This window comes from Somniosus microcephalus, chromosome 6 (assembly GCF_052327205.1).
Source record: "Somniosus microcephalus isolate GS21.2 chromosome 6, FLI_Smic_1.0, whole genome shotgun sequence".
Classification (NCBI taxonomy): Eukaryota; Metazoa; Chordata; class Chondrichthyes; order Squaliformes; family Somniosidae; genus Somniosus; species Somniosus microcephalus.
In genome coordinates this window covers 62,953,800-62,979,961 of record NC_140992.1, presented here as the reverse complement: position 1 = coordinate 62,979,961, position 26,162 = coordinate 62,953,800, and the positions used below count along the sequence as shown (strand labels likewise).

The following is a 26,162-nucleotide window of genomic DNA, read 5'->3' as shown; positions in this document are numbered from 1 at the left end:
ACTCCCACATTGTTCTTTCTGGAGGGCCTCCTGGCTCTTGTGGGTAGAGGGCCAGTCTTGCACTGTTGACCCCCTGCACAAAGCTGGAGTGCTGCATGCGAGACCCTCGGTGCCCCTTCCCTGGCTTGCTGAGCCATTTGTGTTAGTGCTGAGGCAGATTTCCCATATGTTCAGTTTAGGAAGGTTTAGGAAGGTAATTCAGCTTTAAGAGCTGAATAATCACATTTGGAACTTCTTTTAAATGTTGAATATTTGTAAAAAGACAGAAAGGACTGAAAAATGTATTAAATCAGTGAATTTTATTTTGTCTTGCTTCAATGTACATGGCCCCTTTAAATTTCAGAGCTCCTCAGTACCCACAATGCATTGTGAGCTTCACAGCCTCGCACACAGACGCTCGGGGAAGCAGCAACACCACACCAGGACTACAAATTGGTCCCGGATCCTTCGTGCAACACCACCAGGGCAGCATTGCACCTAAGGTTAGCGCGGTGCCACCTACCTCCATGCCCCCCACACCAATTTAGGTCGGTTAGCGCTGCAGCTATTTCAGGTGGCCATTAATGGCAGTTGGCGATGACGCCGACTGCTGTGCTGGCGATCAGCAATTTTTCCCCTTTTGTTTATTGCACATCTGGCAAGGCCAAAAAAAGCCCCGTTGTGTGCTCAACAAATTTATGTGCTCAGTAAAAAGTATAAAATGATTTGCAAAAACATAAACACAGGATGTTAACGTCTATTTATCTTTTCTGGACTGTGTCTATTTAACTCTAAATAATGAATAACTGAAAATAATTATAAACCAGTATGTTATAAATCTGACTTCTGGTTTTCTTTTTCTCTGATTCATTTACATTGTGGCTTCAATATATCTATGACATTTTTAGAGGAAGTTAAAAACTAAGGGGCCAAAAATCTATGGGGAGGCTATGCATCCTGTCTTAAGTGCTGGGATGGTCTCACCGAAGTACACAGGGAGATCACTTGATTTGTGTCCAAATGGCAGCTGTGCGCAGCAATAGGGATGTATCTAGAGTGCAATCTGGTGGTGCATTAAAGCAATTTTGGCACTGCAAATTTAGTGCAATCTTCAACAAGGCCTTGGTGACAGGATGATGTGGGTTTTAAGAGCTAATGACTTGCAAAAAGATTAATCACATAAAGGTTTAGTCCTCTAAGCTCCACTGGCATGTTGGTTCAAAGGTGTTTTACAGCAACAGTGATCACCTGAATGCTTGATAATAACAAAGACAGTCCAGAAGTAATTAACTTTTCTAGCTCAGCTTTGCTTCTTTCAAATCAATGGCTCAAATCTAGAAATAACAACAGAAAATGCTGGAAAAACTCAGCAGGTCAGGCAACATCCGTGGAGAGAAATTTGAGTTGACGTTTCGGGTTGGACCCTTCTTCAAAACTGGAAAGAAAAGAAACTAGATCGGAGGCAGGGCTGCGATCGGACAAAAGAATAAAAGAAACAAAAGAAGTAAAAGAGATTAGAAGCTAGACGAGATAGTAATAGGCTGGGATTAGGTGTAAAGTGTACTGGCAGGGCAAAAGATAGCTGCCAGGTGTGAGAGAGAAACAAAAGGAAAGGGGGGGGGGGAAAGGAGTGGAACAATTACAAGAGAAAATGAAATGGGGGCCGAGCTTATGATCTGAAATTGTTGAACTCGATATTGAGTCCGGAAGGCTGCAGACTGCCTAATCGGAAGATGAGGTGCTGTTCCTCGAGTTTACGTTGAGCTTCCGTGGAACAATACAAGAGGCCAAGGACGGTGAGGTCCAAATCTAGATCCTGCCACAACTGAAGAATTCTAGTAGGATCATGGTGGTACCACAGATGATTATCTGTGTCTTGGCTTAATAATGCATCGCGTTATGTGCACATTACAGTATTTTTGATAGTGTTTTCAAATGTTATTGTTTCACAAGATCACAAGATAATTATGGATGAGAAGATCATTCGGCCCATCTTCATTCATCCACCCAGCAAGATTATGAAGTCACCCTATTGAGCGTCAGATTATTTCTTAAATGATTCCAGGGTTATTTCCTCCACTAGTTTATCTGAAGTCCATTTCACTATTACTTTTCAGTCTATGCTGCCACAGGAGGATTTTGGTATACTTTATGTTAAAAATATTACTATTAACGTAAATGCGGCTTTCAAAGGGTTAATTTCACAGGGCAGCAGAGATGGGATATAGAATAGGATTTAGATGAAGTATTTAAACCAGAGTGTTTTATACAAAGGAAGTTAGTTTAGACATTTCCGTAATCAACTATACCTATTATTGCTGAGTGTTTCCAGCACTTTCTGTTGTTATTTCAGATTTCCAGCATCCGCAGTATTTTGCTATTTTATACCCATTATTGTTGGGATGACCCACTTTTTATATGAGCTCAACAGGGTAGTTACCTAGATAGTCTGGTTAGATTCCACCCTTAGACAGGGTGCAGGTAGCTGGCTTTATGGACAGGTTTACTGCCAAGTCACTGAACAGGGAAGAGTTGGAGAGACAGCCCACCCGCTCACTGTGGTCAAAAGTTAAAAGAAGAAAAACCCATGTTCAGGATCGGTCACTGAACATAAGAACATAAGAATTAGGAGCAGGAGTAGGTCATACGGCCCCTCAAGCCTGCTCTGCCATTCAATAAGATCTTCGACCTCAACTCCACTTTCCCGCTCATCCCTTGATTCTCCTAGAGTCCAAAAATCTATCGATCTCAGCCTTGAATATACTCAACGACTCAGCATCCACAGCCCTCTGGGATAGAGAATTCCAAAGATTCACAACCCTCTGAGTGAAGAAATTCCTCCTCTTAAAAGGCTGACCCCTTATCCTGAGACTATGCCCCCTAGTTATAGACTCTAGCCATGGGAAACAATCTCTCAGCATCTATCCTGCCAATACCCCTCAGAATCTTATTCTTTTCAATGAGATCACCTCTCATTCTTCTAAACTCCAGGGAGTATAGGCCCAATGGGAAGGGAGCCTGGCCTAGCGATGGAAAACCTGCTGATTGAAGCTCAGAGCCAGTCATGGAGCAGAAGGCTGACCAGGAAGAGTTGTTAACCCACAGATGAGAAAGAAAATGTTGTGGTTTAAGATTTTTATCTTAATCATGGTGACAGGTTGGAAGATAAGTGAAGTGAATGACTTTTGTTTATAACTGTACATTCACTTGCTGTTTCTAAAATAAACCCAGCTTAACAATTTGTATCTGGCCTCATCACACTAAAGTGTTTTCATTCCATCCACTGAAAGATTGGAAAAGCGCATGTGCGGGCACAGATCAAAAAACACCATATCCAGTTCAGATCTCAAAGGGGTACTATATATTATAACAAAACCAAAATACTGCGGATGCTGGAAATCTGAAATAAAAATAGAAAGTGCTGGGAACACTCAGCAGCAGTATCCCCTCTAAGCTGTGCAGCCATGCAGCTGCCTGCCAGTCCCACGCAGCCCAGGACCAGCTTTTACAATGTGAAATTTCACACATAACTTTGAATGGGCTGCGCAGCCCATTAAGGGACCCTGCACCCAAATTTAAAATTAGGGGGAACATTGCTCAGCAGCTCAGGCAGCAGCTAAGGAGAGAGAAACAGAGTTAATGGGGGTGATTTTGCCAATGGGGGCGCATTGGAGGTGGGACTGCTGCTTGTCGGGTTTCAGTCCCACCTCCATCGACTTGTGGCCAACCCATGCTATTTTCGCTTGATTTACCTTGTTAAGCCTGCCCAGCAGGCTTAGTAGGCCAATTAAGGGGAAGCTGGTTACAGAGAATGTCGACGTATGACATTTCATCTGTCAAAAATTTTTGACTGTCAAGCAAAAGTGTGCTCCTCGATTTGACGAGCTCTCCCTCCAAGCTCTGGTGCACGTAGCCAGCTGTAATAAGGAGGTGCTGTTCCCTTCCTCAGGGAGAAAAAAGCCACCCCAGCAGACAAAAGCTGTGTGGCTACAAGTGGCCCAGGAGGTCAACTCCATTTTGCTGAGCCCCAGAACCTGGCTGCAATGCAGGAAGAGGTTTCATGACCTTCTCCGCACAGGAAAAGTGAGTATGACTTTCCCATCACCCTCAATTTGATCCCCATCGCCTCTCCTCACCAGCACTCTGCTTTGCCAACCTCTTCCTCCACATCCCACTTGACACTTACATCCCTGCACCCTTACCCATTCCCTCTCTCTCTATGGTCACATTCACTTAACTATTCGACCATGCAGCCCTCACACTCCCTATCACTGTGATGCCATGACAACAACAACTTTCAACATACAGGGAGGGTCCTTTTTATCCTTCTAAGCATCTATGCTATGGATTCTCTACACTCACTCCTTCATTCTCACTTAAACTCCACTTGTGTCCCTCATTGCAGGAAAAGAGAGCCCACCATAAGAAGGAAAGAGCCATGATAGGAGGAGGGCCACCCTCAGTAGCCCAGCTCACCCCCTGGGAGGAGGCGGCCCTGAAAATTGCTGGGATTGAGGAGGATTCCCAAGTGGGGGACGGACAGACGGGTGCATCACAGCAAGCTGGTGACAGAATCGTTTGGAATCTCTCATTGACATTGCATGAGTCACTGATAATGATTCTGATGCTCTAACAGATTGACTTATGATCATCTGCAATATTCAATGTGCATGTAACCTTGGCCTCACATCTCTAACTCTTTCCTTTACTCCCCCACAGGACCATCGAAAGCCCCCGTCCCCACTATCCAGGTGGAACAGCCTGAGCCTCCAGACTTCTCAGAGGAAGCTGCAACCTCTGAGGGCGCAACATCAGCAGAATTCCGCGCACCCAGCACCAGTGCAGACACACCTTGATGGGACATTCGCGAGATAGTGTAGTGTTGTCACCTGGTGTATCACAGTTCACAAGTGAGCATCAGCAGATGATGGAGACAGGGTCAGTAGTGGCAAGTCCTCGTCGGGGGGCGCAGGACTCTGCCAGCTCGGCTCCGCTGCATGTCGACCCTGTGCCTCCGGGTCCATCCAGAAGGAGAGCGATGCTGGAACTCCAGGAACAGGTGCAGGAGTCTCTGGCAGGTTTTGACTCTAGGGTCGCTGTGAGTGTGGAGCGAATGGAGGAGTCCATCGCGAACATGAGCAGAGCCTTTGTGGAGGCATTGGCGCATGAACGCATCATCGCGGAAAGGATGGCAACCTCCATGGAAAGGATGGCTACCTCCATGATAAGGCTGGCTACCGTAGTGGAGAGGATGGCTACGTCCATGGAGGAGCTTAGTCGCCAGGGTATTGAAAACATGGTCATTTTTCAGAATAGAATGACATCTCTTGAGGAGCGATGGTCAGCTATTGAGCAAACAAACCAGACCATCATGCAAGTCCTCTGGAGTAGGACTTCCAGTGCAGAAATGGGTCCTCATGGCCCCCTGCAGTGCAGCAAGGTGCTGTCAAGCCACTTGCTAGCTCTGAAGTGGGGCTGACCCATGAGGGGGATGTTGGTGGCAGAGAACAAGGAAGTGGGGGCTCCTCTCCAAGCGCTTACATGACCATGCCACAGCAAAGCCCTCAGTCAGAGCTCCACCAGAGTCCACACCCAACTGCGATGGGCGTCTCAGCCCCTGCACAGCCGCAGGAGCAGCAGACTTTTGGTGAGCCCGCACAGGTTCGCCACCCCAGAGGACGCCCGTCAAAGGCGTCGAGACAGGAGCAACAAGAGAGTGAGCAAGGGGCCTCCACATCTGCTGAATCCACAGGGGAAGCACCACATAGGAGCACGCGTAAGAGGAAGATAAAACGGAAGTAGTCACAAGGGTAGTCACTTGGGTGCTGTGTTGTTTTGTTTTTGGACCAGCCATCATTGTGATTGTATTATAAAGTGTTTTGATGGCAAACTGTTGAAGTTGTGGCCTGTGTCATTTCGCAAATGGGACTTTCACATTGAGGGCTTAGGGCGCCTTGCAATTGTCAGAATGTTGGTCAGAGTGATAGGATTCCGCAGGTTCTTCTCTATTGTCGATGCTCTGGTAAGAAGGAGTGAGACTAAAAGTGTTTGATTGTGCAGGCTAAGCAAATCTGGCCAGGATGTGTGCGTCCCTTGCATCCCGGGCAGCAATGTTGTCGCGCTCTGGCGCCTTCTGTAAGGGGTCGTTTTAACGAGCTTATGGTGTGCTAGATCGGTTTTGATTTCGCACTGCTCGTGAGCGGTTCCGAAGCGCTCCCCCCTCACCGGTTCTAGACACTGGGCTTATTGCCAGACAACCTTGATGTGTGGCCCAACTTGTGACTCGGAAGACAAATGGATCAGGTGAGACAAGGTGAGTTTTAAATCAGAAATATCTTTATTTTCAAGGAGAATAAACACAGAGAATGCAAGAATCAATTTAGACAAAAATCATTAGCACGTCTCCCAATGGGAACTAAAATTTAACACACAAGGAATAAATTTGACTATCTTAAATGATACAACAATTCTTAATCAGCGGTATACTAAAACGGGGGTGGGAAAAGCGCACGGACACATCGAGGGATAAATCACACTCCTGAATTACAAACCCTTAATGTTACAAACCCTCCCGTTGCTAAAATATACCTCAACTATGTCAGTTAGGTAGAGTTGGGCCTTTATGCTCACCAGAGTTTTAAAACCGTCCTTAATCTTGGTACTCCTGTGACGTCCGGGATCTCCGATCTTCCTCATGGGACCGGCTCCTGAACCCGCTCTCCGGCACAATCTTGAAAGTCCTCCGAACTCCTCGAACCGTCTCCTCTCCACTCGGCCTTCGAACTCCTGATGGTCTTGGATCTGGACTGAACTTCTGAATCTGCCCTCCTGCACAATCTTGAAAGTCCTCCGAACTCCTCGAACCGTCTCCTCTCCACTCGGCCTTCGAACTCCTGATGGTCTCTGGACTTGGACTTCACTGCTTCTGGTGACTCTTGTGGATCTGTCTGAGTCTGGCTGAATCTCTCCTGCACAATCTTGAAAGTCCTCCGAACTCCTCGAACCGTCTCCTCTCCACTCGGCCTTCGAACTCCTGATGGTCTTGGATCTGGACTGAACTTCTGAATCTGCTCTCCTGCACAATCTTGTGGGCCCTCTGTGCTCTTCGAACCTCACCAGGGTTTTTAAAACTGTCCTTGACCTTGGTGCTCCTGTATGAAACTGTGTTTTGAATCTGTCTGAATCTCACTGAATGAATCTAGCCTGTTAGAATTTCCCTCAACAGTTATACTGTTTCCTAGCCCTTATCTCGGCGCCAAATCAGGGGTTTTCTTTTGTCAAGGTAATGGGCAGGCTGCTTTGACAAAAGCAAGTACTTTATTTTGATGTCTTGTAAATGAAACTGATGGGATCTGTCCTGTGTCCCTCTGAGTTTGGTACAGATAATGGGTTTTTTTCTGTGCTCAGCGATTTCAGAGATGGGTTTGTGTTTTGCTAGCAATTAGCGCACCTCCAGGATCAAATACTTTTGTTTACGAGTTCGTTACTGCTGTAACCATATTATCATATCAATAGCAGTAAATTCTGGAATCTTCTAATCGGTGATGACTCAGGCTGCTGTAAGATACTGCTGGTGTGTCCTTTTGAACTGAGCCATGAGAACTGCCAACTCCATCTTGTGTTCTCACAATGTGGCCATTTCAGGGGTTTTACCAATCTAGACTGTATTTTCTGGATTTTGCGAATCCTACACTTCTAGCCTGTGCAACTTCAGGTGGGTGACAAGCAGCTTGGCGCTCCTGTTGATGCTCCTGCTGTTGGTGCTGCTGTTGTTCAGGGTTCTGCTGCTGCTGCAGCTGCTCTGCGTCCGAATATGATGTCCAGGAGAAAAGAAATTAAATGGTCGCCATGCTTCTCGTATATGCCTCAGTTGAGTAAGCGCTTGGTCAAGATGGGGAGACGGGTTTTCCAGGAGGTCACACTGGAGATGGGTGTCAGGCTCCAAACTTCCACAACAATGGGTACGCCCGCTAAAAGTTCCCCCAAACCTAAAACAACAAAGTTCTGCCACCTGCAAATGATCATTGGTGAAAACTCCTTTGTAATGGTGGAGCTGCAGCAGTGAGTAAGCAATCCACTTGTGAGGCCGCCAGCATTACCTGGCGTGTTCCAGAGGAGGCGTGTAGGGTGGGGGGAATGCCTAAAAATCAGAACGGCCTCTCAAAATGGGATTATAGAGGCAATTAAGTGGTTGTTAAGGGCCTTAAGAGCCTATCCTGCCTCTTGGAGGCGGGATGGAAAGGGGGTCAGAAAACACGCATTTGGGAAAATTGCTCGGAGGCGGGATGGAGACGGGATCAGGCCCGCCCGACATTTTTGTCATTTTTAACAACTCACACGCCTCCAATCCCACCTCCTCGGGCCCGGCAAAATCAAGCCCTAGGGATCAGCTTCATGGTTTTTCTCCCTACTGATTTTAATACTTGAATGTCTCCTTTGTATCTCGCGGGGAGATTATAACCGTACCTGGCAGAAACTGGGCAGGCTGGCAGTTAAAATCGCCCGTAGGACTTACCTGAGTTCCCTCTCTATTCCCACAGGTTCTGATTTTAACTTGCTTTTCTGAGCAGGCTGGATCGACTTCTTGCCGGAAACCAGTGGGATCCTTCTTTAAATATGTGGATTGGCTCCAATGATGCCACCGGGACCGAATGCTATTTTAATCAAAGGCCTACACGGGGAAGTCAGTGTGGCTTTCCTCTCTAAGCTAAACTAGAGGAGCCTGGGCCAGAAGAGGACCAAGCAGGTAAAAAAAAATTCTTGCATTTTTTGACTTTCTTTGTGGGGCCAGGATGAGTAGGATTGCTCCTCCGGGCCCCACAACGAAAGTTTACGCCTCCCCTGCCCCAATTGCAAGGCCCTCCTGAACTCCCTCCCGACTGACCTCCGTGCCAGGGACCGTTGCTTTGATCTCCGACAGCGGCCTCCTGCCATCTGAAATTCCACTATTCAGCTGCTGCTTCCTGTTGGTTTTGGATGGGAACTTGACCGGTCTTATGCAGATTAGACCCTGGAGTTACAATCTCCCGAGCCTCATGCTGCCGAGGTGGAGCCGGTTTCCACCTTCCTCAGCTCTTGCCCGTGTAACTGCCGCCCTGATTTAAAATCCAGGATCAGTGTTCGAATTCCACTGTTTGGCTATATAGTTCAACATTCTATTCGTTTCGATAATTGCTTTTCTGCAGGGGTTGACTACATTGAGTGTCAAGTCAACTAAGACTCCAACGTCTCTTTCAACATTATCCTTAACTATTTCAACTTGATTCATTCAGTATAGTTGTTAGCCATTTATGATACATATTCCCAGAATAAATTTAATCTATCATTGTTCTCCTTATTTAAATATTTGTCCAACTCATTTTGTATTTTCTAAGCTTCCTTCTCTGAATCCACTGCCCCTCCCAGTTTGGCATCATCTGTAATTTGGCCAATTTACATTCATTTTATGAAGCCAAGCCATTGATATAAATTAGAAACAGTAGTGGCCCCTGGAACACCATATTCATTACTTCCCATCACCTTGACATAATTTCTGTAAGAAGTACTTGTTGTTTTCTATTCTTCAGCCCATTTCTTATTCATTTCCCAGATTTGCCCTGAATCCCCACAATGTTTAGGTTAACTAATAGCTTTTTGTGTGGAACTTTGCAAATGTCTTTTGGAAGTCTAGGAACACTACATTATACAGCTTTCCATAGTCCACTTGGGATGTCACTTCCTCAAAAAATTCAAGGGGGGGTCATTTTAACTTTTGGTAATGGTGTAAGACAGGCGATTCGATAGAGGTTTCTGATGGGTGGCCATCTGATATCGCCCATTTTACACTATCGCCAAAAGTTAAAATTAACCCCAAGGAGTTTGATCAGACAGGAACCTCCCCTTCTGAATCCCTGTTGATTGTGCTGGGGCTGAAGTAGGGTGGTGTGGAGCTGCAGAGAATAAGAGAGGTGTGAAGGGAAATCTTACTTTAGCAGTCCTGGTGCGTTCATTAGTTTTTTTTCCTGCACTGAAGCCAGATCCTTGGAACAATGCCAATGGCGTTGACATGCTCTTCCAGCTCGTCCACCTCCTGCTCCCTCGACCCTATTCCCACAAAACTGCTGACCACCCACCTTCCCTTCCTGGCCTCCATATTAGCTGATATTCTTAATGGTTCCCTCTCATCAGGTATTATCCCCTGCCCCTTCAAATTTGCCATCATCAACCCCCTTCTCAAAAAACCCACCCTTGACCCCTCTGTCCTTGTAAACTACCGCCCCATCTCCAACCTCCATTTCCTCTCAAGTCCTTGAATGTGCTGTCGCCATCCAAATCCGTGCCCATCTTTCCCGTAACTCCAGGTTTGAACTCCTCCAATCAGGTTTCTGCCCCGCCACAGTACTGAAACAGCTCTTATCAAAGTTACAAATGACTTGCTTTATGACTGTAACTGTGGTAAACTCTCCCTCCTCATCCTTCTCGACCTGTTTGCAGCCTTTGACATGGTCGACCACACCATCTTCCTCCAACATCTCTCCTCCGTCGTTCAGCTGGGTGGGACTGCACTCGCCTGGTTCCATTCTTATCTATCCAGTCGTAGCCAGAGAATCACCTGCAATGGTTTCTCTTCCCACTCCTTCACCATTATCACTGAATCTATCCTTGGCTCCCTCCTATTTCTCATTTAGCCCCTCAACGACATCATCTGAAAACATATCATCAGATTCCAATTGTATGTTGACGACACCCAGCTCTACCTCATCACCACCTCGCTCAACTCCTCCACTGCCTTACATTTGTCACACTGCTTGTCCAACATCCAGTTCTGGATGAGTAGGTATTTCCTCCAGCTAAGTATTTTCGGTCCATGCCAAAAAATCCGTTTCCTAGCCACTGACTCCATCTCGCGCCCTGGTCGCTGTCTGATACTGAACTAGTCCATTCACTACTTTGGTGTACTATTTTAACCTGAGCTGAGCTTCCGACCCCATAACATCTCCATCATCAAGAGTGTCTACTTCCACCTCCGTAATATTGCCCACCTCCGTCTCTGCCTCAGCCCATCTGCTGCTGACCCCTCATCAATGCCTTTGTTACCTCCAGACTCAACTATTTCCAATACTCTCCTGGCCAGCCTCCCATCTTCCACCCTACATAAACTTGAACTTATCAAAAACTCTGCTGCCCGTATCCTAACTCGCACCAAGTCCTGTTCACCCATCAACCCTGTACTCGCTGACCTACATTGGCACCCGGTCCGGCAACACCTCGGTTTTAAAATTATTTTCCTTGTTTTTAAATCCCTCCATGGCCTCGCACCTCCCTATCTCCGTAACTTCCTCCAGCCCTACAATCCTTCGAGATCTCTGTGCTCCTCCAATTCTGGCCTCTTGTGCATCCCCGATTTGAATCGCCCCACCATTGGTGGCCGTGCTTTCAGCTGTCTGGGCCTCCCTAAGACTCTCCTCCTTTAAGACGCTTCTTAAAACCTACCTCTTTGACCACCTGTCTTAATATCGTCTTATGTGGCTTTGTGTCAAATTTATGTTTGACAACACTCCTGTGAAGCACCTTGGGACGTTTTATTATGTTAAAGATGGTATATAAATGCAAGTTGTTTTCTATTGCTGCTGACTAATTTTTCTGTGTAATTGTCAACCATCGGATAGGAAGAAATCCTTCCTGTTGCTCACTTGCCCTATGAGCACCTTCATCAGATAACCTGGAGGCCCTGGACAAAGTCTACTACTTCACAAAATAACTTTCCACTAACTACCATCAAAAAGTGCACTTCTGCTTTAAGAGGGTGCAGACCGCCTTTAAGTAGAGCTCACCCTATCAGATTTTCCAGCAGCTCACTAATTACATTTAAATAAGGGCCGACTTTGAATATAGCTCAGACCTCTCGCTGACTAATTGACCGGGCAGAACGGATGCCCTGCCAGATCTGCACCAGACATGAAAATCAATCCCATAGAGTCAAAATTTAAATCTTGTATGGAGTCTCCCAAACTCTTGTCTCCCTCGATATCCAGAAATGCTGCAGAACTCTGCACCACCATGTCTGCACAAGTCTGCAGCTGAAATTGAGAACAGACAGAGCTTTGCCTTATTCAATTCTACCAATTGCCAATACTTGAGCATAAGAAATAGGAGCAGGAGTAGGCCATTCAGCCCTTCGAGCCTGCTCCGCCATTCAATAAGATCATGGCTGATCTTCTACCTCATCTCCACTTTCCTGCACTATCCCCATATCTCTTAATTCCCTTAGTATCCAAAATCTATCGATCTCTGTCTTGAATATTCTCAATGACTGAAAACATTTATGAACTACTTTGGTTTTTATGTCAATCCAACAGCTTTTTTTCACGTTTCCATATATTTTAAATAGAATTCAAATTCTCAAACTGCCATTGTGTTATTTGAACTAGCATTCTCTGGATTACTACTCCAGTAATTTAACCATTATGCTACTGTACCCTTAATTAGGAAACCTACAGAAGAGATACTTCCTAAAAGTAGAAAGATAACTCCAAAATACACGTTTTGGAAGCAAAAGTGGTTCCAGCCTGAAAGCTTCGCAGAAAGGTAGCAATTAATTCTTTAAAACTGTCATAGAAGTAGATAGTGGAGATTAGGTAATGTAGATTACATAGGATTACATAGGCTATATGGCACAGAAACAGGCCATTCAGCCCAACCAGTCCATGCTGATGTTTATGCTCCACACGAGCCTCCTCCCGTCTTTCCACATCTAAATCTATCAGTGTAACGCTCTGTTCCCTTCTCCCTCATATGCTTGTCTAGCCTCCCCTTAAATGCATCTATACTTTTTGCTTCAACCACTCCCTGTGGTAGCAAGTTCTGCATTCTCACCACTCTTTGGGTAAAGAAGTTTCTTTTGAATTCCTTATTGGGTTTTTTGGTGACCATCTTATATTGATGGCCTCTAGTTATGCTCTATCCCACAAGCGGAAACATTCACTCTGTATCCACTCTATCAAAATTTTTTTAAAGACCTTTATTAGGTCACCCCTCAGCCTTTTTTCAAGAGAAAAGAAACCCAGCCTGTTCATCCTTTCCTGATATGTATACCCTCGCACTTCTGGTATCATCCTTGTGAATCTTATCTGCACCCTCTCCAGTGCCTCTATATCCTTTTTATAATATGGCGACCAGAACTGTACACAGTACTCTAAGTGTGGTCTAACCAAGGTTTGATACAGGTTTAGCATAACTTCCCTACTTTTCAATTCTATCCCTCTAGAAATAAACCCTAGTGCTTGGTTTGCTTTTTTTATGCCCTTGCTAACCTGTGTCGCAACTTTTAGTGATTTGTGTATTTGTACTCCGAGATCCCTTTGCTCCTCTACCCCACCTAGACTCGCACCCTCCAAGTAATAAGTGACCTCCCTATTCTTCCTACCAAAATGTAATACCTCACAATTATCTGCGTTGAACTTCATTTGCCAATTATATACCCATTTTGCAAGTTTATTAATGTCCTCCTGCAATTTGTTGCAGTCCTCCTCAGTATTGACTGTCCCCCCCAATTTGGTGTCATCCGCAAATTTAGAAATTGTGTTTTTGATTCTAAAGTCTAAATTGTTAATATAAATTGTGAACAACAGTGGTCCCAGCACTGATCCTTGTGGAACACCACTACCCACCTTCTGCCACTGTGAATAGCTATCTTTTACCCTATCTCTCTGCTTTCTGTCTTGAAGCCAGCTAGCTATCCATTCTGCTACTTGTCCCCTGACTCTGCATTCTCTGACCTTATTCATCAGTCTATTATGGGGTATCTTATCGAAGGCCTTTTGAAAATCTAGATAAATTACATCTACTTCATTACTATTGTCTACTATCTCTGTTACCTCTTCAAAAAATTCAATGAGTTTGGTCAAGCAAAACTTTCCCTTTTGAAATCCATGCTGACTATTCATTGCTATGTTTTTGGTTTCTAGATGTTATTCTATTTTCTCATTTAGTAGGGATTCCATTATTTTTCCTACCACCAATGTTAAGCTGACTGGTCTATAATTCCCTGAACATGTTCTATCCCCTTTCTTAAATATAGGTATTATGTTAGCTATCCACCAGTCCTCTGGCACTACACCTTTTTCTAACGAATTATTATATATGTGTAGTAATGCCTCTGCTCTCTCTTTGCTAGATTCTTTTAAAATGCGTGGATGCAATCCATCCGGACCAGGGGTTTTAGCCTCTTTGAGTTTGATTAGTTTATTTAATAATATCCCTTTTTATTTTAATTGCATGTATCTCATTACTGCCCTCATCATCCAATGTCCACCTGTTCTATCTCCCTGGTAAATACTGAAGCAAAATAATGATTTCATATTTCTGCCATCTCTCTATCATTACCCCGACTATCCCTTAATGGCCCTATTCCCATCCCAACCTTCCTTTTTTATTGATGTGCCTGTAAAATATTTTACTATTTTGTTTTATGTTCCTGGATAATTTAATGTCATAGTTCCTCTTTGCCTTCCTAATTGTTTTTTTTTACTTCTCTCCTAATCTCTTCGTATTCTCCCTGCTATCTATGTACTTAATGTTTGCCTCTTTCCTTCCCCTCAATTGTTCCCTTATGGCTTTATTCATCCATGGAGTCTCATTAGTGTTTAGTTTGTTCTTTCCTTTTAGTGGAATAATATTGTTTCTGCACTCTATTGAACACGACTAGAAACAGATTTTAAAAAACCCATGTTGTGCTATTTTCTTGGTACATAAACTGAAGTTGCAACATATTGTAAACAATTCTGACGTTTTGATCTCAACAACTGCTTTTCACGAACGCCGCCAGGATTTCGGATGAGTAAACAACCCCAGGTAACAGGATGATGAAGGTGGTGCCGCACCCCAGACGGTTGTCTGGCCCGGCGCGGCAGTGAGCGCATGTCACGCTCTTTGCCTCAGTCTTGGCCGGTTTGGTGGGATTCTCGGAGCGACGTCGACCTCGAGAGAAGAAGCAATGGCATCTGAGCAGAACTACAGCACCCCCTCAAGAAACACCTACAGACCGTTATCCTTGAAAGCCACCAGGAAGAATGAGGACAAACCGTGGAAACTCCGATTAATATATCTGCAATGCTGTAAGTCATTTGTATGCGGTATGTCACCGTGTATGTTGCTAATATTAATCGCGGCATGCTAATTACTGTATACACGTCCGCTTTACTAAAACGCTGGTATTCACCCAGTCTCGACAGTTAATATAAATAAAAATAGACGAAATGCCATCTATTATTGGCGACGTTTTTTTTTTATGTACGACGTGATATTCACGAAATTAGTTGAGTATTCTGGGAGCTGTAGTTTTATTTTCCTGCCTTAAAGTATACTCATCAGTGAGCTGGCATTACCAAGGATTAAACGGACTGCTTTTCTGTTTACAGTTTACAACACGGACGATTGTTGCGAGATATTTATATAGTTATATAACATGAATTTTATTTATTTTGTTGTTTGTGTCTGTTCTGGATAAGGTTGAACGCGCTCTTTAAAAAGCTTTCTTTGAAATTTGGCACAATGTAAGAGATATTGGTATGAGCTATTTGCCCTGGTAAAGATTCATAATTGTAAAACTCAAACTCCCTTTTCATATAATAAAAGAATGTTGCAGCACAATGTGCATTAGTCAACACGACTTCCTCAGTGTCAACCTTTCTGACCATGTGAGATAGGTACACAATGCTCAACATATCATCAAGAAATATTTTGTCTCTCTTGTAAACACATCAAATTAATTTTTTTGAAGATGTGGCATCATTCTAGCTGTTCGGGTGCAATAATTCGGCTTTTTTCTCAGAATAGTTCCAAACAAAACATAAGGCTATGAGATATAAACACCAGGCATGTGATATGCACCCAGTCATACTTTCAATGCAGTGCTTGTGGAACAACATCCTCATTGTACTGGTGCTTCAGAGCTTTTCTCGCTCTCATCCAGACATTTCTCATGGTGACATGTCCACATAAACCATGTTCTTTCTTCAATAGGTCATAATGAGGAGTAATTGATACAGATAGTTAGTCATTCCTTCTTCTTCTTAGGCAGTCCCTCAGAACCGAGGATGACTTGCTTCCACATTAAAAATGAGTTCGCAGGTGACTGATGAGTCCAATGCGGGACCTATAGTCTCTGTCACAGGTGGGGCAGACGGTGGTTGAAGGGGCAGGTGGGTGGGGTGCTTGGGTTGACGTGCGTTCCTTGCGCTGTTTGCGCTTGGCTTCCGCTTGCTCCCGGTGAAGAGACTCGAGGTGTTCGGCGCCTTCCCTGATGCTTCTCCTCCACTTTGTGCGGTCTTGGGCCAGGGTTTCCCAGGTGTTGGTGGGGATGTTACACTTTTTCAAGGAGGCTTTGAGGGTGTCCTTGAAGCGTTTCCTCTGCCCACCTGGGGCTCTCTTGCCGTGTCGGAGTTCCGAGTAGAGCGCTTGTTTTGGGAGTCTCGTATCGGGCATGCGGATGATGTGACCCGTCCATCGGAGCTGATTGAGCGTGGTCAGAGCTTCGATGCTGGGGATGTTGGCCTGAGCAAGAACACTGACGTTGGTGCGCCTATCCTGTCAATGGATTTGCAGGATCTTGCGGAGGCAGCGTTGGTGGTACCTCTCCAGTGCTTTGAGCTGCCTGCTGTACATGGTGCATGTCTCTGAGGCATACAGCAGGGCGGGTATCACTGCTGCTCTGTAGACCATGAGCTTAGTGCTGGGTGGTCCATGTTGTCGAAGGCCTTGTCGTGGATTTTGATAATCGGGGGGGCTGTACTGTGTGGCGGGGGCAGGTTGGTAGAGGACCTTTGTCTTACAGATGTTTAGTGTAAGGCCCATGCTCTCGTACACTTCGGTGAAGGTGTTGACGATGGTTTGGAGTTCGACCTCCAAGTGAGCGCAGACGTAAGAGTTCTCTGGATGCGTAGCTTGTTGCTGGAAGGAGACATCTTGTGTACTGAACTTGAGAAAAATCTAATTTTAGTCCATCTTCAGAAAGTTAATATGCCACATATTTAACTTCTCATTTATTGAATTTTGTTTTATACTTTTTCAGTTTCATACCTTTAAATAGCTTTGTTTCAACAGGACTTCTAGTTTCCAATTGTGATCCTGTTCAGGTGCACCATAGACAAATGTCATCTGCCATGACAGTGATTACTCCCAGATTTACAAATGCCGCAACTATTCCAGTGCTCTCCTGGCCAGCCTTCCATCTTCCACCCTCTGTAGACTTCCGTTCATCCAAAACTCTGCTGCCCATCCATAACCTAATTCGCACCAAGTCCCGTTCACCTGTCACCCCTGTGCTCACCAACCTACATTGGTTCACGGGCCAGCAATGCCTCAAATTCAAAATTCTCCTTGTGTTCAAATCCCTCCAGGCCTCACCCCTCCTTATCTCTGTAACCTCTTCTGGCCTTACATCCCTCTGAGAGCTCTGCATTCCTCCAGTTCTGGCCTCTTGAACATCCCTTATTTTCTTCGCTCCACTATTGGCGGCAGTGCCTTCAGCTGTCTCGACCCTAAACTCTGGAATTCCATCCCTAAACCTCTCCACCCCTCTACCTTTATCTCCTCTTTTAAGACCCTCTTTAAAACCTACCTTTAACCAAGCTTTTGATTACCTGGCCTAATATCTCCTTATATGGCTCAATGTCAAATCTTCTCTGATAATGCTCCTGTGAAGCACCTTGGGATGTTTTATTATGTTAAAGCTGCTATAAATGCAAGTTATTGTTTTGTCATTTTGCATAACCAAAAATGTGGCCATTCTGAGTGTGAAAAACTACCATGACATATACCTCCTATTTGTTGCTGGGAAGATTTTTGCCAGGGTCCTCCTGAACAATCTGAATGAGGCCATCCCTGACAATGGCCAGAATTTTAAGTTTTTGACCTGCCGGGAGGGGACATGGGGCCCAGTAGAGCATGGGAAACGCTTAAGTCTGGGTTTCCCTGCATGCTGTGGAGAGGTTGCAAGACCAGGTAGGTGCAAGCCCTGAACCTGGGGAGTGGGTTTCTGATCCCCGCCTCCTGGGGGGCAGTTGATGGTGGGGGAGCTTGGGGATCTGGCAGGAAGCACTCCTGCTCCTCCTGGTCCACAAGGATTGCTCCCTGAGGCTGTCCTTGCCTTGCTGCAGCTGCTGAAATTCCTGAAGCCCGGGAAACCTGGCTGACCGCAGTTAAACCTGCACAGCAGGTTAAATCCGAGGCTTCCAGCCTCGTTATAATATTTGAAGTGCCAACCAGCCTCCTGGGAGCAGGTTGCCGTCCCGGCCCGTCCCGTCCCACCCCACTTCTGTTAAAACCGAAAGTGGGCAGGTTGGGATTGGGATTCAGGTTTTTAACAGTTTGGGCTCGATTTTAACACAGCCGACAGGCGGGCTTTTAGGCGTGCGGGGGGTTAAAAATCGCAAAACTTGGGGGTAGGGACCCCCCCCCGCCTGGTGTACGCCTCCATGCCACTTTAACCTAGGTGTGTCTGATTGACCCGAATTAGTCCCGCCTGCAACAGACATGACTGGTCTTTAGGGCCCTTAAACAGCACTGATTAGCCTTTATAATCCCATTTTAACAGGCCCTTGCCTGTTTAACCCTTTTCCCACGTAAAACACACCTGGTGGGGATCACGCCTGTGAAACCTGGCGTGAACACTATTGGCTTGCTGACTATCAGCTGCAGGTCCAACATTAAAGAAGATATTTGATCAGTCATCATTTGCAGGTGGCAGGACTTTGTTGTCTCAAGTCTGGGGCAACATTTACCAGGCCTAACCACGCCTGTGGAAGTTTGGAGCCTCACACACTTCTTCAGTGTGACCTCCTGCGAGACCCCTCTCGCCACCTTCACTCAGCGCTTCCTCAACTGAGGCACCTACCAGAAGCATGGGAGGCCTTTTTTCCCTTCCCCTCTTGGCATTAGAGGACCTCCAGCCCCATTCGCGAAATGACACACGCCACAACTGCAGAAGTTGCCATCAGGATTTTTATGAAAAACACACAACTGATGGCATTTTCACAAAATACACAGCATTTCACCCAAGTGACTACCCTTGTGACTATTTGTGCTTTACTTTCCTCTTACGCGTGCTCCTACGTAGTGGTTCCCCTGTGGCTTCAGCAGATGTGGAGGCCCCTTGCTCACTTTCCTGCTGCTCCTGTCTCGACACCTTTGGCGGGCGTCCTCTGGGATGGCGAGCCTGTGAGGGCTCGCCAGCAGTTTGTTGCTCCTGCAGCTGTGCAGGGGTTGAGACCTCTATCTCCGTTGGGTGTGTACTCCGGCGGGGTTCTGACCAAGGGCTCTGCAGTGGCATGGAAGTGCGAGCGCTTGGAGAGGAGCCCCCACTTCCTTGAAGTCTGCCACCAACCTCCCTCTAATGGGTCAGGTCCCCCTCAGTGCCTGCAAGTGGCTTGAGAGCAGCTTGCTGCACATCAGGGGGGCCATGGGGACCTGTATCTACAATGGCAGTCCTACTCAGAAGGACTTCCATGAAGGTCTGGTTTCTCTGTTCAATAGATGCCCATCACTCCTTGAAATAAAGAATAGATTTGCCTTTCTAATCTAGGCTTTATTAACTTAAAAATCTTGTAGCACATCTTCAACACCCAGTCCCAACTAAAGGCTGGAAAGAACTGAATTTAAGATGGCCACCACAAATCACATGACATCAACTACCAATGAGATTACAGCATATATCCCAAGGCAGGAAACAAACAACCAATCACAATACTTCTTACTAAACATAAAGAATAATCACCACACTCCTCAAGAGATGTCATTCTATTCTGAACACTCACCATGTTTTCCATACCCTGGCGACTAACCTCCTCCATGGCCGTAGCCCTCCTCTCCTCTACCGTAGCCAGCCTTACCGCGGAGGCAGCAATCATTTCCATGTAGGTAGCCATCCTTTCCGTGTTGATGCGTTCATGCGCCAATTACTCCACAAAGGCTCTGCTCATGTTCGCTATGGACTCCTCCATTCACTCCACACTCGCAGCGACCCTGGAGACAAAACCTGCCGGAGACTCCTGCATCTGTGCATGGAGTCCCATCACCTCTGATCTTACGGATGGACCCAGAGGCAGAGGGTCGACATGCAGCTGAGCCGAGCTGGCAGAGTCCTGCGCCCTCCGACGAGGACTCTCCACTGCTGTCCCTGTCTCCACAATCTGCTGATGCTCACTTGTGAGCTGTGATACATCAGGTGACAACTCTACTCTATGTCCCGAAGGTCCCACCGAGGTGTGAGTGTCTGCGCTGGTGCTGGGTGCGCTTATTTCTGCTGACGCTGCGCCCTCAGAGGTTGCAGATTCCTCTGAGGAGTCTGGCTGTTCAGGCTCTTCCTCCTGCACAGTGGGGACGGGGGCTCTCGATGGTCCTGTCGGGGAGTCAAGGAAAAAGTTAGAGATGTGATGCCAAGGTTACATGCACATTGCATTTTGCAGATGATCATAAGTCCATATGATGTAGCTTCAGAATCATTATCAGCGACTCATGCAATGCCAATGAGAGAGATGGAAAACTATTCTGTCACCAGCTTGCAGGGATGCTCCTGCCTGTCCTTCCCCTTCGTCCACATCTCAGTCAGCCCCGGCAATCTCCAGGATGCCTTCCTCCCAGGGGTTGAGCTGGGCTAATGAGGGCGGCCCTCCTCCTGTCCTGGCTCGCTCTCTCCTGTTGTGAGCTCTCTTTTCCTGCAATGAGGGAGACAAGTGGAGGTTGAGTGAGAATGAAGGAGCGAGTGCAGAGATTGCATAGCATAGATACTTAGAAGGAGACAAAGATGGAGTGAGGTTGCAATACCAAGGGCCCTCCCTGTGTGTTGTCAGTTGTGTTCAAAGCATCAGAGTGTGAGGGCTGCATGGTGGCATAGTTCTGTGAATGTGAGCATAGAGAGAGAGGGAATGGGTAAGGGTGCATGGATGTGAGTGTCTAGTGGGATGTGCAGGAAGAGATTGCTAAAGCTGAGTGCTGGTGAGGAAAGGCAATGGGGATCAGATTGAGGGTGATGGAAACATCATACAGTACTTACTTTTCCAGTGCGAAAAAGGTCATGGAATCTTTTCCTGCACTGCAGCCACGTTCTTCGTGTGAGCCCCAAGCAGTTGACTTGACCTGCCACCTGTAGCCACACAGCCTTGGTCTGGCTGGGAGGCCTCTTCCTCCCTGAAGAAGGGAACAGGACCTCCCTGTGGGCCCTAGCACCATCCAGTAATGCCTGCAGTGAAACCTCATCAAATTTGGGGGCAGATCTGGTCCTCCCGCTGGCCGTTCCTCCTGCAGGCTCCTGTGCCATCCTAATGGTGAAGTTTGGGAGCCTGCAGAGGAAGCAAGGCTTGCTGTGGACCTTAAAAGCAGCAGCAATGACGACATCATATTCTGCGACTTTCTGACTGGAAATACTCAATTGCCAAGGCTTCCCACACGCTGGAAATCAATTGGCCAATTGAGTTAAAATTGCATCAATCTCATAGACCCATTTGGAATCGTGTGGGAATCACTAAATTCGGGGAACCCGCCAATTCCCCGCACCGGAGATAAAATCGACCCCTTTAAGCTCCCACCTGACCTCAACCCACCCGTTTTTTGGGGTTAAAATTCCCCCAATGTTTTGCCAGAGATCCTGTGTGGATTTTGATCCAAGCAAAGCATCATAGACATGATCACTGTCACAAGACAAAATTCAGGAGAAATGTTTAAAAAAATGGAGACCCATAAGTCTGAGTCAATCTGACAAATGCCTTTGACACTGCAAGCAGATAGGGGGAACTGTGGGAGCTGCTGGTCAAGTTTGACTCTCAACAGTCAATCAACATGATTAAGTAGCTCCATGATGGAATGCCTGGTAGATTGATTGCTAATGAGGCGGTGTATGATGCTTTTCCATCACGAAGGGATAAATTCCATGATCCATTTTGTCTGTTATCCCTGCCATGCTGAAGATATTTATTTCAGGAGGAACGTATTCTTAGTTCCGGCGAGCTGAAAAGCTGTTTAATCTGTGCAGGCCACAGTCAATAACCAGAATTTAGATGTTATTGTGACAGATCAGAGATCTGTCTAGCTTAAAACCATAAAAGACTCGGGTTGAATTGCTAATGAGATTTTCCTGATCGTCTGTCAACAATCCGTGGAACCCTAACAGAAAAAGAGTAAACGCCATTTACGCCACTTTCCTGTAGTTTTTGCGGATCATCCGCTGAAGTTATGATTTAATTACTGCTTGCTGGGAACAATCTTTGTGTACCTGAAACACACATTAAGGAGCTGAAAATCTATGATCCCGCTATGCTGCTGTAACTGTGGTGGAGCAGGAGTCAAGTGTATGATCCCCTTGGAGCTCGCAAGGAAAGCCAATCCGTATGAAGCCAACAGGTATCTGCGGCAGTAGTGGTGTATATTGGGCGGCAGCTAAGTGGTGGTGGGGAGTTAGGGAAATGCGATCCTGAGTAGCTGTTTGCCTGCAAAGCCGGCTTGTCCAGCAGAAGGAAGAAAAATATGTCTTGCCAGTCCATTTTCTGGAAGGCTGCTGAAGTTGTCCTCTCTCAGTGCTCCAGGACACGAACCTGATCTCGGACACTCTAGCTAGCTTCACTTCCACAGTTATAATATGTATTATATATCAGTATCTTACCAACGTACAGAACATTGGCAAAGGAGACAAGACCAGCCAGAATTCCAGCGGATGATACCATCCTATCAGTCCCGTCTCCTTTTCATATGCCAGGTTACAAGGGGGTAGGTGCAACTATTGCTGCTCCCCCACCCCAGTTGGAACTTATTGTCCCTATTTATTTGGGGAGGAGATGGGTCATTACTGGGTCATGCCCCATTTCCAGTCCTTGCCTGCTCCTGTGACATTTCTGGTCCTCCCATCACAGCAACTGAATTTAAATTCAGTTAATTAAATAAAAAGCTAGCATCAGTAATGGTGACCATAAAACTACTGGATTGTCGTAACAACCCATCTGGTTCACTAATGTACTTTAGGGAAGGAAATCTGCCAGCCTTACCCGATCTGGCCTATATGTGACTCCAGACCTATGTCAATATGGTTGACTCTTAACTCCTCTGAAATGGCCTAGCAAGCCACTCAGTTGTATTCAAGAAGGCGGCTCACCACCACCACCACCACCATCTCAAGGGCAATTAGGGACGGGCAATAAATGCTGGCCTTGCCAGCGACGTCCCCATCCTGTGAATGAATAGAAAAAAGGTCAGAGGTCATAGGAGGCACCTCTGTTTAGTTGAACTGCTTAATATGTGTTAGTTGCCAAGGCCAGATAGCTGACAATAACACCCAATAATAATTACTAGGCAGTGAAAATGCATCCAAGCTAATCGTGTGGATTTGTTACATGGAAGGGGATACAGCACAGAAGGAGGTCATTCAGCCCATTGTGCCTGTGTCAGCTCTTTGAAAGAACTATCCAATGAATCCCACTCAACTGCTCTTTCCCTATAGCCCTGTAAATTTTCCCCTTCAAGTATTTATCCAATTCCCTTTTGAAAGTTACTATTGAATCTGCTTCCACCACACTTTCAGGCAGTGCATTCCAGATCATCATAAATTTTGCTGGGAACAGTCATGTCGCCTCTGGTTCCTTTGCCAATTACCTTAAATCTGTGTCCTCTGGTTACCAACCCTTCTGCCACTGGAAACAGTTTCTCTTTATTTACTCTATCAAAATCCTTCATGATTTTGAACACCTCTATCAAATCTCCCCATAACCTTCTATGCTGTAAGGAGAACAATCCCAGTTTCTCTAGTCGCCGCACATAACTGAAGTCCTACATCCCTGGTACCATTTTAGTAAATCTCCTCTGCACCCTCTCCAAAGCCTTAACATTCTTCCTAAAGTGTGGTGTCCAAAATTGGCCACAATACTTCAGTTGGGGCCTAACCTGTGTAATAAAGGTTTAGTATAACTTCCTTGCTTTGCACTCTACACCTCTATTTATAAAGTCAGGGATTCCGTATGCCTTAACAGTCTTCTCAACTTGTCCTGCCACCTTCAAAAATCTGTGGACGTAAACCCACAGGTCTCTCTGTTCCTGCAACGCCTTTAAAAATGTACCATCTAGTTTATATTGCCTCTCATTCTTCCTACCAAAATGTATCACTTCACATCTCTCTGTGTTAAATTTCATCTACCATGTGTCTGCCCATTTCACCAGTCTGTCTATGTCCTCCTGAAGTCTGTTACTATCCTGCTCACTTTTTGACATTATGCCAAGTCCAGATCATTAATATATATCAAAAAGAGCAGTGGTCCCAACACTGACACTGGGGTACTCTTCCCTCCAATCTGAAAAGCAACCGTTCACCACTACTCTCTGCTTTCTGTCGCTAACCAATTTCATATCCACACAGCCACTGCCCCTTTAATCCCATGGGCTTCAATTTTGCTAACAAGGTCTTTATGTCGTACTCTATCAATAGCCAAAAGGAAAGGTGGGCGGGTTCTGTTTACCAGATTCTGAGCTTTGCTTTGGCTTGAGAGAGATTCTTGAAGATCACCATAATGCCTTTAAATGCTACTGTGATTGACAGTTGTGCTTAATTGTGAAATATAACTTTTTGATATTTCCCTTTTATCTCAGTTCAAACGTCAGAGAATAGAATGAGTATAACTTACAATGTGTTAACATTCCTTGAGTGAATCTGTTTTTTGAATCTGCCAGCGACACCCACATCCCATGAACGAATAAAAAAAAATGGAAGCTGACCCCATGTCTTTAGATGATGCCACCAAAGGGCAGCCTGTAGATGAGGAAGAGGAGGGTTCAAGGATAGATCCTTGGGGACTCCAGAGGTAATGGTGGGGGGTGGAGGGAAGAGAAACCATTGCTGAAGATGCTCTGATTATGATTGGAGGGCATGAAGGGAGATGGGAGACAAATTAGAGAGAGATGCAGGTTTGGGCTGAGGAGCCTGGGGTGGAGGATTGGCTTGCTGGAAAAGTGAAGTCAGGGGGGAGCAAAAGAGGCAGCTGAATGGATGGTCTCAACCTTAACAACAATATAGTCCATGAGATCCTCGCACTTCTTGGAGGTGAGAGCAAACAGGGGAAAGGGGTTTAAGGAGATAGTTGGTAATGGAGAAAAGAAGCTGGGGGTTATCTTTGCTTTCCAGGATGATCCTTGATAGTGGCTGGTTTTGGCAGAGAGTGAGGCCCGAAAGTGCATGATGTGATACAGCCAGATCTGATGATGGATGGATAAACTAGTTGTGTGCCAGATATGCTCAAGTCTGTGCACCTTGGACATGTGGAAATGAAGATGGGGGCCATACCAGGGGGAACAAACAGGATGGGAGAGAGTAAAGGTTGTGCTTGGGACAAAAACATCAAAGTTAGAGGTGAGGAAGTGATTGAGCAAATCAACATTGTGGTGAATGGAAGGCAAAAATCTAGGTATTTGAGATTTTTAAAGTGTAGCTTTAAATAACTTGGTGGAGAGTGACAAACATAGAAGGAAGTGGGGTTGGAGGATGCGGATGGTGAGGGATACAAGTAAGTGGTCAGAGATAATCTTGTCAGTGATCAAGACAATGGGAGTGGAGAAGCAGCGGGAGGTGCTATGATCGAGGGGGTGGCCATGAATATGGGTAGGAGAGTTCATATGGAGGGATAGGTTTAGGGAGGATAGGAAGGTAGTGAAGTCAAAGAGAGAGGGAAAGGTGAGTTGAGATGGGGATCACCAAGGATGAGAAGTCACTCAGTGCAGAGATTGAGGAAGAAAAAGAGGAAGGGTATCTTGGAGTGAAACTCGGGTGGGGCTTGGGGTGGTGCAGTATATAAAGGAGAGATGAGAGGAGTGGAACAGTAGCAGAGGAGCAGAGGGAGGGACCAAGGTGTGATTTGGTGATAAGGGCCACACCATCATAGTGATGGTTTGGGAGGGGAAAATGGTGGAAAGTATAGCCAGGCAGGGAGGCTTCAGAAAGAGGCAAGGTGCCACCATCCATGAGCCATGCTTGAGTCAAAGCCAGGATGTCAATGGAATCATCTGTAGTTAGGATGTGGATGGCAAGGACCTTATTCATGAGTGAATGGATATTCTGCAGGAGAATGAAATTCTGAAGTGATTGATCCACTGGCAGAGTCAAGGGGGTAGTGGTGGTTGGGATGGGAAGGAAGTTGGGAAGTTTAGCTCCCAGTAAAATGTCTCAGTGGAGCTCC

General features: G+C 45.9%; 1 protein-coding gene across 4 annotated transcripts in view; it reads left to right on the top strand.

Annotated features, from left to right (window-relative positions):
• The first annotated feature begins 387 nt into the window (after window positions 1–387).
• The window catches only part of LOC147115764 (uncharacterized), a 500,089-nt gene continuing 474,314 nt past the window's right edge, over window positions 388–26,162 (top strand). The window contains exons 1-4 of one of the 4 annotated variants that reach the window (XM_085990282.1): window positions 388–482; window positions 8,520–8,725; window positions 12,448–12,546; window positions 14,786–15,074. In XM_085990282.1, coding sequence (XP_085846408.1) covers window positions 14,954–15,074 — 121 coding nt within the window. In that variant the 5' untranslated portion in view covers window positions 388–482; window positions 8,520–8,725; window positions 12,448–12,546; window positions 14,786–14,953. Of the gene's footprint in view, window positions 483–6,708; window positions 8,726–12,447; window positions 12,547–14,350; window positions 15,075–26,162 lie in introns of those variants that run through there. The other 3 variants (XM_085990285.1, XM_085990283.1, XM_085990286.1) reach the window with 3 other exon arrangements.